The sequence below is a fragment of the Limulus polyphemus genome, unplaced genomic scaffold (assembly GCF_000517525.1).
Source record: "Limulus polyphemus unplaced genomic scaffold, Limulus_polyphemus-2.1.2 Scaffold1878, whole genome shotgun sequence".
NCBI lineage: Eukaryota > Metazoa > Arthropoda > Merostomata > Xiphosura > Limulidae > Limulus > Limulus polyphemus.
The window spans coordinates 88,219-104,112 of NW_013667488.1; the positions used below are offsets into that span (position 1 = coordinate 88,219).

Sequence of the window (15,894 nt, forward strand, 5' to 3'; positions counted from 1 at the left end):
TTTGATTTGATTTTCTATTTTACCACAGAACGAAGCGTCGTTCAAACCCCATTAAGAATGTTGGTTAAATCCCACAGATCCGTTGGAGTAGACCAAGATTTGTCGGTGGTTTCTGTTGGCTAGCTCGGCATGGTCAGGTGATTAGGGCGCTCGACTCGCAATCTGAGGGTCGCGGGTTCGAATCCCCGTCCCACCAAACATGCTCGCTCCTTTCAGCCGTGGGGCGTTATAATGTGACGGTCAATCCCACTATTCGGTGGTAAAAAGAGTAGCCCAAGAGTTGGCGGCGGGTGGTGATGACTAGCTGTCTTCCCTCTAGTCTTTCACTGCTAACTTAGGGACGGCTAGCACAGGTAGCCCTCGTGTAGCTTGGCGCGAAATTCAAACCAAACTATTTCGGAAAAGTTATCAGACCGTTGGCATAAATTACTAGTGATTTTCTGTTCCACGTCTATGTTTGTTTGTTGTTCTGGAATGTCCACGTCATCCCTAGTTTCGAACTGATAAACTAGACAGAAGTATTCTCGTCAACAGTACTCACTGCCTACTCTTGGGCTACTCTAACCAAATAGCAGGATTTCACCGTCACTCTTATTACGCACCCACGGATCTGTGGACGGAGTGCGATTTTTCGACAACGGGGCGTGAAACATAAACCCTCAGAATCATATTCTGGCATCCTAACCCCTGGAGAGAGAGAAACAACGAAAAGGTTTTGACTTGCTAGGCCTAAAATACAGTATTTGGGACTCTTGTATAGTTTATTGAAATTAAACTATTAAACTGTTCACAAGACTCGCGCATATGTAGTTTTTTTGTTCACAGTAAGTTCTTTGTTCTAAAAGAAACAAATAAAATGGGAAGAAAGTCACATTAGACTATCTGCTGTGTTCACCGGGGGGAATCGAACCCCGCATTTTGGCGTTGTAAGTCCGTAAAATTACTGGGGAGTTAGATCCGAATTCTATCCCCCCCCATATCACTCTCCGGGGAAATAAGGGTAAGCGCCAGGTTTGGCGACAATCGGCCAGCGGTTGCACCAATTATGAGTGGACAAACAACACGCATAGACTTTGTGAAATAATGGTTTAGATTAAAACTGTTTAGCTACGATTTCCTTCGTCTGGTTTAACTAATCCACAGAAATGTACGTTTCAATAACCTTTAAATATCGTTCCACGTCTTACATTAATATCTTCAGTAATATATCGGTCTAACTACAAGTACGCAACGTCAGTTGGATATCTTTCACTGTTATCGATGTTTTCGACCATAATCCCAATAATGTCTAAAAAGGTTTGGCCAATTTAGGAGATACAAGTTAATCTTAAATATATAATCTAAGCTAACTATCAGAATGGTCCTCATAAGAAATATATATAAATATTACAAGAAATAAATGAATGATTAAATCAAATATGTTTTAGATATTAAACATTTAATTGTGAATGTAACTATGAACAAAGTTTTGTTTACTTATATAAGCTTAGTTATCTGCTCCATATACTATCACTGAATTTCTATCCCCTGAGAAGCGTGTTTTTCAACAATAATTCAGCTAAAGGATAAAGTTCGCACAATTTCAAAAAGGAAACAACGCAAAAACAAATGCTCTAGTGTAGAGTTTCTTAACCTTCTCGATATCAGGGACCAACTTGCTTCTTCCTTAAATTTACTGTCGCTGACCACTAACATACAAGTTCAACAAAAACTATTACGATTTTCATACGAATATTTCGCCATTTTGTATTTATTTTTTTAATTATATGAAATTCCACTGACCCGTAAAGTGGATATGACGGACCGGCAACTGTCCGCGCACCGGTGGTTGAGAAACTGGTGCAGTAGAAATTACTGATTGTCCTCGTCTGTAAAACCGCCAGGATCCAAAAGGCTCTTTAGAAACAGTTATACTTGCCATCCAATATAAACAATACGATACTTTTAGCATACAATACATTTTTTTTTACTTATGATGAAATGTAATATTTTGATTGATATATCCGTAGTTCCTGTTTGGATAAACACTCATTTAGGTGAGGGGGTGCAGGTGTATCTATTATATTTCGGAGTTTTTAATCTCAATCTTTGTCATCTGTTACAGAGTACTTGATTATACTTAAGCTCACTGTTCCAGTGGAATTTTTTAAAACCGATAACTGATATCAATCTTATCGTTTTGCTGCCACGCTGGTGACGTGACGTTGGATCTGAACGACCTCGGCCATCAGCACTCCGACGACGATCCGGTATCGATAACGCGTCGAGTAACAAGGAATACTTTGTCCGCTCCACTGTTACGGTTTACTTTGCGAAGTGGTGATCACGGTCTTCAGTTGAGTTACAAACTTTTCTAGTCAGCCAAAGTTCTCGGTGTCTCTTACCAAGAATCTTGAATTTACCCCCCCCTTTTTTTTAATGTGTACACTCTGTTTCTTGGATGTAAATGACAGGTTTGTTTTTTTTTAACATTTTACAGGCGTATTACGTACAACTCGTATCAATGCGCATACATTATATAACTGACATGTTAGCTGCCTTTGCACAACTTCGATTACTTTAATATACGGTATAATTTGATAATCATACATAAATTTTCCTCTACGCCGATACCTAAAATAAATGTGAAGATTGACTTAGATGTATTTCAGTGTCAGTTAGTATGTTCGTTCTACTCCGATTGTCTTCATTTTCTTATTCCTATATACAGTGGCGTAACTACGAAAGATGTCCCTCACCCCTGCATAAAAAGTAATTGGGCCCCTACATTTATTTCCTTATAATTGTAGAGAAATATTTTTTTAATCTTTTTGCGGTAACGGGATTCGAACAAAGGACCTGCAGATACGCGGTCATGCTCACTAGTCACTGGGCCACGCTCGGCCCAGTCGGTTCTACGATATAAGCCCGAAACTGTCAGTAAATGTAGAATAATTACATAAGTGTGTGTTACGGGGCAACGTGTTGAAGTAGAAATTAACAACATCGGCCAGGAAGTGACATCGTCCAAAGTTCACGGGCAATATTGTCAACGCTCTGCCAATGACCAAAGTACTATGTTTTATTAACTTAAAAAAAAAAAACAAAAAAAAACCGCAACGTCAGTTGGATATCTTTCACTGTTATCGATGTTTTCGACCATAATCCCAAGAATGTCTCAAAAGGTTTGGCCAATTTAGGAGATACAAGTTAATATTATATATATTATCTAAGCTAACTATCAGAATGATCCTCATAAGAAATATATATAGATATTACAATAAATAAATGAATGATTAAAACAAATATATTTGTATGTTATTCTGACGTGACCTCTGCTTGAACGTTTCTACAAAATTATTTATTATCGCTATAACTCAGTGTCCCAAACTGGCGTGACACGTTGTTATCTTCCCGTCTTTAGCTATTTTTCACATTACTAATAGTAATTACGAAAACAATTATATTGCTTATCTCCTATACCGGTGGCTCCATCTGGAGGCAAGCGAGAAGTTCTGTAAACGTTAACAGTACCCCAACCAGATTTCAAAATTGAATGATACTCCATCTGGGGGCACGCGAGAAGTTCTGTAAACGTTAAAAGTACCCCCCCCCAACGCTTCAAAACTGAATGAAGTATAGTATAGACAAGTTGTGCCACTAGACGGCGCTCAACGTTATTGATTTATTCTTTTTATTAATATAAAACACTTTATGAGGGTATTTTAACAAAATTGCATCACGCTGACAAAAACAAACTCTGACTGGGGGGTACACAGCATAAAAAGGGGGGTTCAGTCCCCGACCCCCATCCTATATTGTTAATATAAACGCAAGTACTATCCCGTTTGAGTAATAAGGGAGAAACATAAAGTCGATTTTTGGACTGTGCGATAGATTACAAGATCGAATTTGTCGAACAGTTGACGTAAGAATCGAAAACGGTATATCAAGGAACAAGAAGACACGAGATCTTGCCTCACGCTCATGGAACGATACAGTTGTATGGGAGTTGTGCTTACAAATGCCGCAAAATATCAACTACTTAGAGAGAGAGAGGGACACAACTTCAAAAATAATACACAACTACTGGACTTATACTAATGGAAGATAAAAGTATGGGTGTTTTTTTTTTACATAATAAATTGGTTGTGTGGGGTTTATTGGCGCCAAACAACCAGTATTGGCGCCAAACAACCAGTAGAAAGGCAAAAAAAAAAAAGAAAAGTGAAAGAAAATAAGCTAAACAGTGCCCATAAATCAGGTAAAAAAAAGTAAATACAATGAAATTAGGCAAATGGCAAGTAAAAACACAATCATGCTGGACAGTGCCTAACGTCAGGGACAAACCCTGAGAAAATACGTGTTTAAAATGGTGCGATAATAATAATAATGATGAGTGTTATGATTCTAAATGTTTCAATGTATCATCTTACATCAATACAATAACATGAGAAATGTACCATTTGTTACACTAACTGATGAAAACATTAAGACATTTCCAGACAAGGAACAAGAAACTTGTATGGTTGAAAAATGTGTATATTATATGTATGTGTGTGTGTGTGTTTACGAGTGTGAAAGGGTAGAGGATGGGAGATATACTAAAAGTAAACGGTTGGATGTAGTATAATAGTACCACAACATATTCGTATTTATGTACAAACATCATATTGGGGGGGGGGGACAATTTTGCTGTCTTCACCTTGATGTATAGTACTATACGTTTTTTTTTTTTAATTATCTAAATGTAACAGTGTTGCTCACTAAGTGGGAAGGTTGTTGCTCAATCTTCCCACTTCTGGACATCGAAAAGTGGTGTAACGTTGTGATCATGAGCACCCACATCTGCTCTTATTTTAAAAGTATGCGAGTCCCGCGAAATTGAGGTTAAACCGGGCAGACGGTGTACCCCCCCCCCCAACGCAATTTGGGTCATATTTCCGCCGATACTTCAACAAAAAAAATAAAATAAAAATAAAAAATCAGGGCATATTATATAATGACTCGATTTATGGTTCATGACCCTCGTGTCGGATGTTTGTTTCGTAGCTGCTTTTTTTTTTTCTTCTCCACAAAATTAATCTAAGGTTAGGACTTACTGTGTGTATAAATTACACTATTCTTCCTTATGATGCAATCCGTTGCGAATATTTTATAGCTTTTTTAAAGTTATATTTAAACGATTTATACATAAAGTTCCCCCTTTTGGAGAATAAGACATACATTGGCCACTGTCCATTTTATTTGTGAAAGGAAATTTCATTTAGAAATTTATATCTATATGCGGAAGCCAGACTCGTGACTGGCGCACTTGCAGGCAAGTATATGAAGGAAATTCCGTTTTAAATCTCAATCTCAGTTACTGGACGAAGTTTCCTTGTATATAACTTGGTTTACGTTTTCTTCGAGAGGAAGTTTTTAAAGTACGCAGGACGTTAACACACGTTTTACACGAGTATCCTGTAGGAAAGAACTAAAACACGATTATCTTCGTTTCGAGCACAACTTTCAGAAATTCTCCGGATATTATTAATAGATTAACTGGGGAAAAAACAACAAACAGTTATATAATTACTTCTACCAGAAGAAACTGCTAAATATTCTACAATAATAATTATAATTAATAATAAGTTATGTAAATTATAATTCAGGGAGAAAACGAAAAAAAAAAAAACTTCTGTGACAACTTTTGGGTACCCTATGAAAATGTCCACCATTTTATGTCTCAAAACACGAGTTTTAAACACACTTATATGTATATAAATGGTTCAGCAGTAACAATTTTTAGAATCTTAAGACTTTTTAAATAGAGATCATGCGTGCTTTTAGTTCCAAAATATTATTTACATTCCAGATTAACATGCACGCAGGCAACAGAATTGACAGACTGGTTGTTTATAAATAACTATTTGTTTATCAGTGTTTAGAGGTTACACAAGTGTTATTTTAAGCGAGTCTCCGAGGTGTTGGTGTGAATAAACACGTATGACGATAATTTAAAAACTATGTTTAATCTCGGTGTCGAAATATAAAACTTTACTTTATAAGATATGTTTGAATTTCAAAGTTTTACATTAGATCGGTTGCAGTACCAGTTCTCCAACAGGGCCGTGTTGGTCTACCACTCCGGCCAAAGCCCAGCTAACACTAACAGGGCAATATTGCTCTATCGTACTGTGTAAAATGAGACTTGCTTATACCGAATCTAAGTAATAAAGACAAAGGAAATTACACAAACAGGTAAAAAATGTATTTTGGAAAACAACATCAATAACAGCTAAGCCAAGCAACTATTGCATATTTACGAATAATTAATTCATAACACTAACAGAATTTACGCATGTATGCGATAATAAAAAAACATTAAAATGCGTATTTTGGAATTTGTCATTTTATGCTATTCATAAAATATAAGACTTTTTTTAATTGTTTGCGTAATTTTCTTTGGTCTTTTTACCTTGTTTTTCCGATTGACTTTTTTACTGCCACTGGCTTAAACCAAACACCTTTGGAATTCATGTGCTCACGTGTAATGATCGCATCAAATCTCTCAATAGGAACAAAATGCACAATTTTTGCAAGTGCACGAGTCTCATAAACAATTTGAACATTCATTTTTTTGTTTATATAAAAGAAAATATGTAAAACATATACAAATGACGAAAAGGCTTAGTTGAAATATTTCAACGCGATATCGGACTTTTATGTCGCAAACTTGGTGTTTATTTATTTTTATAGTTTCGCTCAAAGCTATTACAAGGGCTAAAAGGGACATAGCCAATCCTAACTATAGACGAGAGGGAAGGCAGCTCATCAACAGCAAAACTCCGACAACTCTTAGGCTACTCTTAGAAGGAAGGCAGCTAGTCAACAACAAAACATCGACAATTCTTAGGCTACTCTTAGAAGGAAGGCAGCTAGTCAACAACAAAACATCGACAATTCTTAGGCTACTATTAGAAGGAAGGCAGCTAGTCAACAACAAAACATCGACAATTCTTAGGCTACTATTAGAAGGAAGGCAGCTAGTCAACAACAAAACATCGACAATTCTTAGGCTACTATTAGAAGGAAGGCAGCTAGTCAACAACAAAACATCGACAATTCTTAGGCTACTATTAGAAGGAAGGCAGCTAGTCAACAACAAAACATCGACAATTCTCATTACATCGAATACTGGAGTGCCGTTATTCGTATGTAGCTCACTCACGGCCCCAAACACATTCTTGTTATAACGGTGGAACGCGAAGGTTGAACCCTCGGATCCGAGGACATTAACCATTAGGCCACACTCGGCTCACGTGCTATTTGTAATTATTCCCCCTAAAATAATGTTAACATGACTTTCACCGTGCATCTTAAGAAATTCATAAACATATCGTTACTGTGAGTGAACTTGGACGCAATATGTTCATAACTGAAATAACTGACGTACCTTCCCCTCCCCTCCCCCCATCAACTCGTACGAGTGAAATTATTTTGTTCAGAAATTATGTATTTATATTCAGTTAAAACAACCACATCCGAAGACGTTGTTACTTATGATGTTATTTAGTTTAAAATTGGCAAGCACGTGTGAATGTGAACCAAAACTGTACTGTAAGGTTAACAGGATCGAACCGAAGGAATTTCTACTGGTGAAGAACGAATAAACCAGACATATGGTACAGTTCTTTGCTTTTTTTTTTACGTACTACATAGTTTTGGGTTAATTAATTCAGCCTCCAACCACTAGGACTGCCAACACCGTGTTTCGTAATACAAGTCAACACTGACATTCAAGGTTAGGTTACCATGGTAAAAGACAGAGAAACGATTAGAACATTGTACTTACTGGAATGTGTTTACACACAAATCATTTAATTTTTGCTGACTAACGACAGTCACAACCTACCGACGATATCTCTTAACCTCCCCCCCCCCTTCCTCGTTTAAACGGGCGGTTTTAAATCACTTGGCCAGTTTTAAGGTATCGTTTTTTAGGTCGTGACGGAAGAATGGTGTGGTACATTGTTAAATATAGTTCGACAAATCTCGGTGAGGTAACCATGGCGATGTTCTTAAAATCACAGACATCTCTCCTTCTAGTCACTACCACAACAACGGGTTCAAAAGGTAACAAGAATTAAATCCTAGCGTTACTACCACCGTTACCAGAACAACGGGTACAAAATGTAGCACGAATAAAATCCTAGCGTTACTATCACCGTTACCAGAACAACGGGATCAAAAGGTAACAAGAATGAAATCCTAGCGTTACTACCACCATTACCAGAACAACGGGTACAAAATGTAGCATGAATAAAATCCTAGCGTTACTACCACCGTTACCAGAACAACGGGTTCAAAATGTAGCACGAATGAAATCCTAGCGTTACTACCACCGTTACCAGAACAACGGGTTCAAAATGTAGCACGAATAAAATCCTAGCGTTACTACCACCGTTACCAGAACAACGGGTACAAAATGTAGCACGAATGAAATCCTAGTATTACTACCACCGTTACCAGAACAACGGGTTCAAAATGTAGCACGAATGAAATCCTAGCGTTACTACCACCGTTACCAGAACAACGGGTTCAAAAAGGTAACAAGAATGAAATCGTAAAATGAAAAACGTTTTAAAATAAATTAAACAAACATACGAGATTTCACAACTTCAAAGTTAGAAATATCAAAAACAACCGATCACTCTAGAAACTTTCATTGACAAGTTTACTGACACTTACTTACAGTTTCCCGAGAATAAAAAAACCAAAAAAACACGGTTCTCTGGTATAATTACACGTCTCTCCTTGCTCTTCTGATTCCGTAGACCTACGCTATGAATTTCGTGGCATAATTTACTAGAACAATGGAGCGTGTAGGATCTTTTCATCGTGTTTGAAACCTGCGATGAGGGTTTGGACTTAACATTCGGGGATCATAAACGAAAATGCCACTAAGAAAGGCAATACTTGCAACAGTAATTAAACACTAGAAGAAGCTTTTAAAACCACGTGGGAATTCTACGTCCGTTCTCTTTTTGTTTTCTGTATACCTGCCCAAGGTCTAAAAATCACGAGCGTACCCAAGGTCTAAATCATAAGGTTGATATTTTGTACTTATTTTCAATACACCTATACATCAAGAATGTTTAAGCGAATATTTTCTGTTTTTCCGTGTTGTAAACGTTTGCGATAAAAAAAAAATCTTATGAATGATAGGGAAAAAAAAATCCAAATTATGATCAATTACACCGAAGCTAATTATATCGCAATTTGATTGGTTCTTGTGGTGTAATGACGCAAAACACCAAGGCTATCTGCGTCATTCCAGTAGACAAAAAAAAAGAATTTTTAGAAAAAATGAAATGTACCAAAATGTGTCATTTTTTTTGTTTTGTTTTCAAACAAGATTAATAAAGTAAATAAAATAAAAAAAAGGCCTATGGCCCGTAAAAGGCTAAAAACAAGACCAATCTGGACAGTGTAAGCATCAGCAACGAAACTGTCCAAAGGTAAGTCCTTAAAAAAAAAAAACAGCATCTAAAACGGTCCCCCGCTGGTAGTCACAGCATCTAAAACGGTCCCCCGCTGGTAGTCATAGTGACAGCATGAAAGGAAAATGTAGCCATTTGTGATTTAAGTGTCAGAGATCACACTTTGGTGGATCAGTTCCTTGTAGAAGAAAAACCATGAATGATGAAACTGCGGTCATTGCGGAGCCTAGATAATCCCAATTTGTGGGGTTCTGGGGAATACAAAGAACGGTTCGGCCAAGTTAATCTGATGTTATCAGACGAGCATACTCCCCAATGACCCTGCCGTAAGCTTGAGGGTTTATACATTAAAAATTTGGGTTAGATACCCGTGGTGGACACGATGTAGATGGCCCATCATGTAGTTTTGAGCTTTATAAAAAAAAAGCAGAAAAACACGAGTGTTGGTTACAGTCATCAATCGCGACGCCACCTGGACAGCGCACTGAAACGTGCTTCGACAGGACTTCACAATTGAACGGGTGGAGATCCCATGCTGGAGGAGTTCAGAAATAAGTAACATACCATATGTCTTGGAGAAAAATATATTAAGCGCACTGTGTGGTTGAGATTATGAAAAATAAAAATACTTAAATAAGAATAAGATCAGTGTCATAAACTATCTAGTTTGATTATATACACACATCTTCACAACACACGCAACGACAACAACGCGTGCGACGTAAAATAAAAAACCTAATAAATCCAGCGATTTCTCCCGGTTTAAAAATCTTGTATGATTGAGATCCCCCCACCCACCCACTTCTACTAACCGATAGACAATATTACAGCAAAAAGTTGTTTTTATGTGATGCGACACAATAGGCTGTCCACCGCAGGGAATCCAACCCCAGATTTCAACGTTCTAGGTTCGTAAACTTATCATTTGCTTAGGGGTCAGTGGTAAATTTGCTTCTTTGGTGTGTGGGGGAGGATAGAAGGGGTGGGGCTAGCTAACAGCAACCGCCGTCACATGGAGTTTAACTAAATTAAATAACAGGGGTCAACTGTCACCTTTTAAAATACACTCACAGTAGAAGGTTCTGAACGTGTTCAACGACATCACGTCTCGAGCCCTGGACCATTCGACCCATAGCTTGACTTGTTCGCCACTATTCCCCGCTTAGAATCTTAAGCAAGACATAGTATGTGAATAAGCTAAGACAGTAACATTTTACAATAACTTATCTTCTTCCACGAGATTTAATTTTAGTGATTTATCATCTACAAACAAGTTCACTATGGAGAATTGTGTAAAAATACAAGACTATTTATTTGAAGCCTTATTTATGTAAATAACTTCTTCGGTATATAAATCTGATAAGTGGTGAATTATATATATATATATATATATATTTTAAACAGAATATATTGTAGCTGTTAATTCTTTAACGTTATCATTAACTGGTTAAACTGTTGTTCCTGATGTGCCGCATTTCCATTTGTTGCAACGTTATCACAATACATTGTAAACAAATGATTGTTTAACACTTGGGGATACAGTTCACACCCGGATGCAGTTGGAGGTTTCACACATGCGCAACTCGAGTAACATCCATCAGTCTCATGCTCCACCTGCTCCTAGAATCCAGGCCTAACAAAATCTTAGAGTTTTTACGATTAAGTTCTTATTTTTACTCACATCACCTACAATGGATTGTACTGCTAAGTGTCTGGTCCTCAACACAATAAAACTACAAGTGTAAATGTTACCCACTTCACCTCTCTACAATAGACTGTACTGCTAAGTGTCTGGTCCTCAATTTCTTCACCAACTTGCCCGTAGCAGCAAGAACTACAAGTTAGGTTACTTATGTATTAATGGCGATACGTTAAGTTGAACATTAATTTTTGATTGCCCACTAATACTGAGCCTACCTATACATTCTTAAGTTCTTAGAATTGCTAATTGTAGTATTTTTAGGTTAACTATGTGGTTTCTTGATCCGCTAACTTGATGGGTCGTCAGTTCTTCTGAATAATGAGTAAAATTAACTCAAATTATAATAAATAATTAATATTAAGATGAAAAAAAACATTTGGTCATTAATTCTAACCCTAATTCTGATTTGTAAATAACTTATAAAAATTACACTTCAACCAAATTTTGTTCACACTATAAGAGTTAAAAATTACACTTCAACCCAATCTTGTTCACACTATAAGAGTTAAAAAGAGTTAAAAGCTACACTTCAACCCAATCTTGTTCACACTATAAGTTATTGGTTGTGTAATTCAATAATATGAACAGTGTATCGAACATTTTATTTCCAACTACTGCCAGTTATTGATTGTTTTTCCTACATAATAGACTGTAAGTCTGCAGATGTAGTCTTAAGAACTTATGAATGAAAAGCAAGGAAGAAATGTAGAATGTTAACCACAATCTACATCTGCCATGTCCACTGCTGACCAATATCTAGACTCATCAGGCCGGCTGGACACACGACAGACACGTGTACAGCGCCTAGATCACTATTCTCGTCAACAACAACAACAACTATTATGGTGTGAACGAGATTAAATAAATGAATTGTAAGACGGCCCCCACCCTTCCACTCCTTATCACGATCATCATTAGCAGACATCAGTGTTCAAACAGTAAACAATTTTCTCCATTATATCGACGAGTGTGTAATTAATACTTAGAAGCAGGCTTTTATTTTATTTTGTATTTATTCCAATATTCACTAAACTTGATAGTCGGGAGCATGTACATAGTTTCACGAAGTGATGACAGAAAGTGTATAAACATCTTAGTTTCCACGTTAATCACGAGGAGAAGTCGATTAAAGTACGTGGAATGTAAACTTTTAGTCTAAAGACACTGATTGGTTTCAAATGTTCACAGGCCAAAGACAGCGATTAGTTTCGAGATTTCATTTTGTTTATATATATATATATACACACACACACACAGACGCACGCACACAGTTGAAATTGTTAGAGCCAATGGAACGGATTAGGTGCCAGACAACTTCATGTTTGTTTGGTTTGTTTTTGAAGGCAGATAGTCATCACCACCCACCGCCAACTCTTGGGCTACTCTTTTTTTTACCAACGAATAGTGGGATTGACCGTAACATTATAACTCCCCTACGGCTGAAAGGACGAGCATGTTTGGTGGGACGGGGATTCGAACCCGCGACCCGCAGATTGAGAGTCAAGCGTCCCCTAACCACAGGCCCAGAAAAGTTCAGATTGTCACAACCAAAAATATTTTATGAGTAATAGAAGTGTCGTTATTTTCTTTGATTTTTCACGTGAACTGTCACTTTTATTATAATGCATATTTTCCTTGCCGAAGGTTTTTCCTTTATCAATTACAAATGCCTTGTGATTAATTGATAAATATAAATGTAGTTATATTTAGTTCGTCTATCTACCTGACAGTTGGATTTTTTGTTGTTGTTTTTTTTACCAGAATAATGATTTTTTTCCCCCTTCTACCAGGTTGTTTGCAGTTAAACGATGTGCCCGTTGTCAACAGGGTATCTTTGCCAATGAACTAGTTATGCGAGCTCGAGACCTAGTGTACCATGTGCATTGTTTTACGTGCGCGTGGTGTAACACGGTTCTTACCCAAGGGGAGTACTTTGGGCTAAAAGACAACTTGGTCTACTGCCGTACACATTACGAACTTATAGTACAGGGCGAACCCTACCTGCCACCGGACGGGGGACCAAACGGTACGGTCGGAGACCGGTCTGGCGAGCACGTGCAACACCATTATTCAAGCTACCCACCCGTTGGGACCGCAAGAAAAGGCAGGCCACGGAAACGGAAGGCAGCAGATGTAGGGATAGACTCCATGATGGGACAAAACATGGGTAAGTTTACTCATCCTGTCATTACGATACCAAACTCTGAGTATCGTCACTGACGTTTATATTATACACGTCTGACCTTTGTAGACTTTTCAATGTTCGCAGATGCACGAGGGGGGGAAACAAAATAGTTGGCTAATAACATCACAAGTAAAACCTTTGTAAATAAAAATAATAATGATGATAAATACGAAATGGGTATATTTGCGTTGCGTGATTGAAACTAATAATCACCCAACAGGTAAAATGTAATCAACGAGTACAATGAAATCCACTGGCAGCCCATTTATAAAGCATTAGAGATAATACCTTCCACTTGGCACTGTAGTTTTAGCGGAATTCCGTTATCCCATTTGGAGTAAATTGAAAAAAAAAAAAAAAGTGAAGAAAAGAAACAGATTTACGACAAACAAATTAAAATCTAATAAAAAATAAAAGGATCGGAGCATATATTATAATTCTTCTTAAAAACTATTTTTACTTGAAGCGTACAACACATAAAACAGGAGGTAGCTTTTAAATAAGGAATTGTTCAGCCAGTGTTCCATATAATATTATACATAGAGCCACCTGCCGGGAAACGAATGTCGGTACACGCAGATCCAAAATTGCGGCAAGAACATATTCTTAAAACACCTGCTCTTTCGAAGTTGACACGTTGTCTCGTGAAGAAATCAACATAGCAAGACTGTTTACGTCACAGAGCTTCAAATTATTAGAATACTATCGCGAACTTTTATTGAATGATGACTTGGAACAGTAGCGTAAGTATTATCCCGCAGCTCCCGCAATTGTGGGTGTGGGGAGGGGGAGGCGAAAGAGCCAGAACTGTAACTACAATTATACGGAAATAAATGTAAGGGCCCAGTTGTTTTTTATTGGAGGGGGGGGGTATATTTTGTAGTTATGCCACTGCTTTGGAATATTGGGCTATCTGCTTTGTCTACCTCGGGGGAATGGAACCCCGGATTTGTGATAGATTTCGTAAGTGCACTACTGACCTATCAGGGTACCTTGAAAACAAGAATTAATGAGATTCATTACATAAAACGTTTTGAAGCGCGAGACAGACTTATTAAACTCATTCTCAAATGGTATACCGTGGCGCCATCTACTATAAATGAGAACTCAACTATGGATACTCAAGACACACATACAAGACCAAAAGTGGGAGACAAGTTATCGTTTTATTTCAGAACTGAATGCTAGTTAAACCAGTAATAATGCACTTAGTTACGTGTAAAGCCTAGAAGTTGTTACGGTAATAATTAAATACATCACAAGATTGTTAGACTTTTGGTTAGTAGTAACGCCTTGTTAGACTCTACTTTTGTTAGTAGTAATGCTTACTTTTGAAGGTGGTGAATCGATATTGTGTTAATTAATTGGTGCTAATCGTTGGGGTTATATTTAACCCGTTAAAAGGTGGTTAAATTGTTAGACTTTTGGTTAGTTGTAACGCCTTGTTAGACTCTACTTTTGGTTAGTTGTAACGCCTTGTTAGACTCTACTTTTGGTTAGTTGTAACGCCTTGTTAGACTCTACTTTTGGTTAGTTGTAACGCCTTGTTAGACTCTACTTTTGTTAGTAGTAATGCATACTTTTGAAGGTAGTGAATCGATATTGTGTTAATTAATTGGTGCTAATCGTTGGGGTTATATTTAACCCGTTAAAATGTGGTTAAATTGTTAGACTTTTGGTTAGTAGTAACGCCTTGTTAGACTCTACTTTTGTTAGTAGTAATGCTACTTTTGAAGGTGGTGAATCGATATTGTATTAATTAATTGGTGCTAATCGTTGGGGTTATATTTAACCCGTTAAAAGGTGGTTAGTTTGTACCTATTTGTGAATTAGAAGCTACATTTAACTAGTTAGTCAGAATAATTAAGACTGGTGATGGAGTAATAATTTAATTAGTTAGAGTTGTTTAATGTTCGGTGGGAGATTTATATGTTTTGTTTTTGTTCTTTTATATAATTAATTAATTTACTAAAAAAATAACATTTAAACTGTAGAGGAAAAATACTGAAATTTGCATTTGTAGTTTCATTTTAAAACCGGGAAGTCTGATATTAAGCTTGTTTGTTTTGAATTTCGAGCAAAGCTACACGAGGGCTATCTGCGCTAGCCGTCCCTAATTTAGTAGTGTAAGACTAGAGGGAAGGCAGTTAGTCCTCACCACCCACCGCCAACTCTTGGGCTACTCTTTTACCAACGAATAGTGGGATTGACCGTCACATTATAATGCCCCCACGGCTAAAAGGAGCGAGCATGTACGGTGACGGGGGGGATTCGAATCTGCGACCCTCAAATTGTTTGTCGAGCACCCTAATCACCAGGCCTTTCAACATGCGAGTCAATGTAAACGGTAAATTGTGAAGTATTGGTAGCAAGTGTATTATTTTATAGAGTGATGGTTACTGTTAAAAATAATCCATATGCAACTAACGTTGATTCTCGTAGAGACGAGACAATTACTAAATTATTAAATTATTAATTACATATTAATCCGTAAGAAGATTCTTCGTGACGCCGATTTATAAAAAGTGCTGTGGACAATACCC

At 37.2% G+C, this 15,894-nt stretch overlaps 1 protein-coding gene across 1 annotated transcript in view; it reads left to right on the forward strand.

Annotated features, from left to right (window-relative positions):
* The window catches only part of LOC106465232 (LIM/homeobox protein Lhx9-like), a 34,233-nt gene that overhangs the window by 14,469 nt on the left and 3,870 nt on the right, over nucleotides 1-15,894 (forward strand). Inside the window, exon 2 of the mRNA XM_013925438.2 lies at nucleotides 12,957-13,333. Coding sequence (XP_013780892.1) covers nucleotides 12,957-13,333 — 377 coding nt within the window. The remainder of the gene's footprint in view (nucleotides 1-12,956; nucleotides 13,334-15,894) is intronic.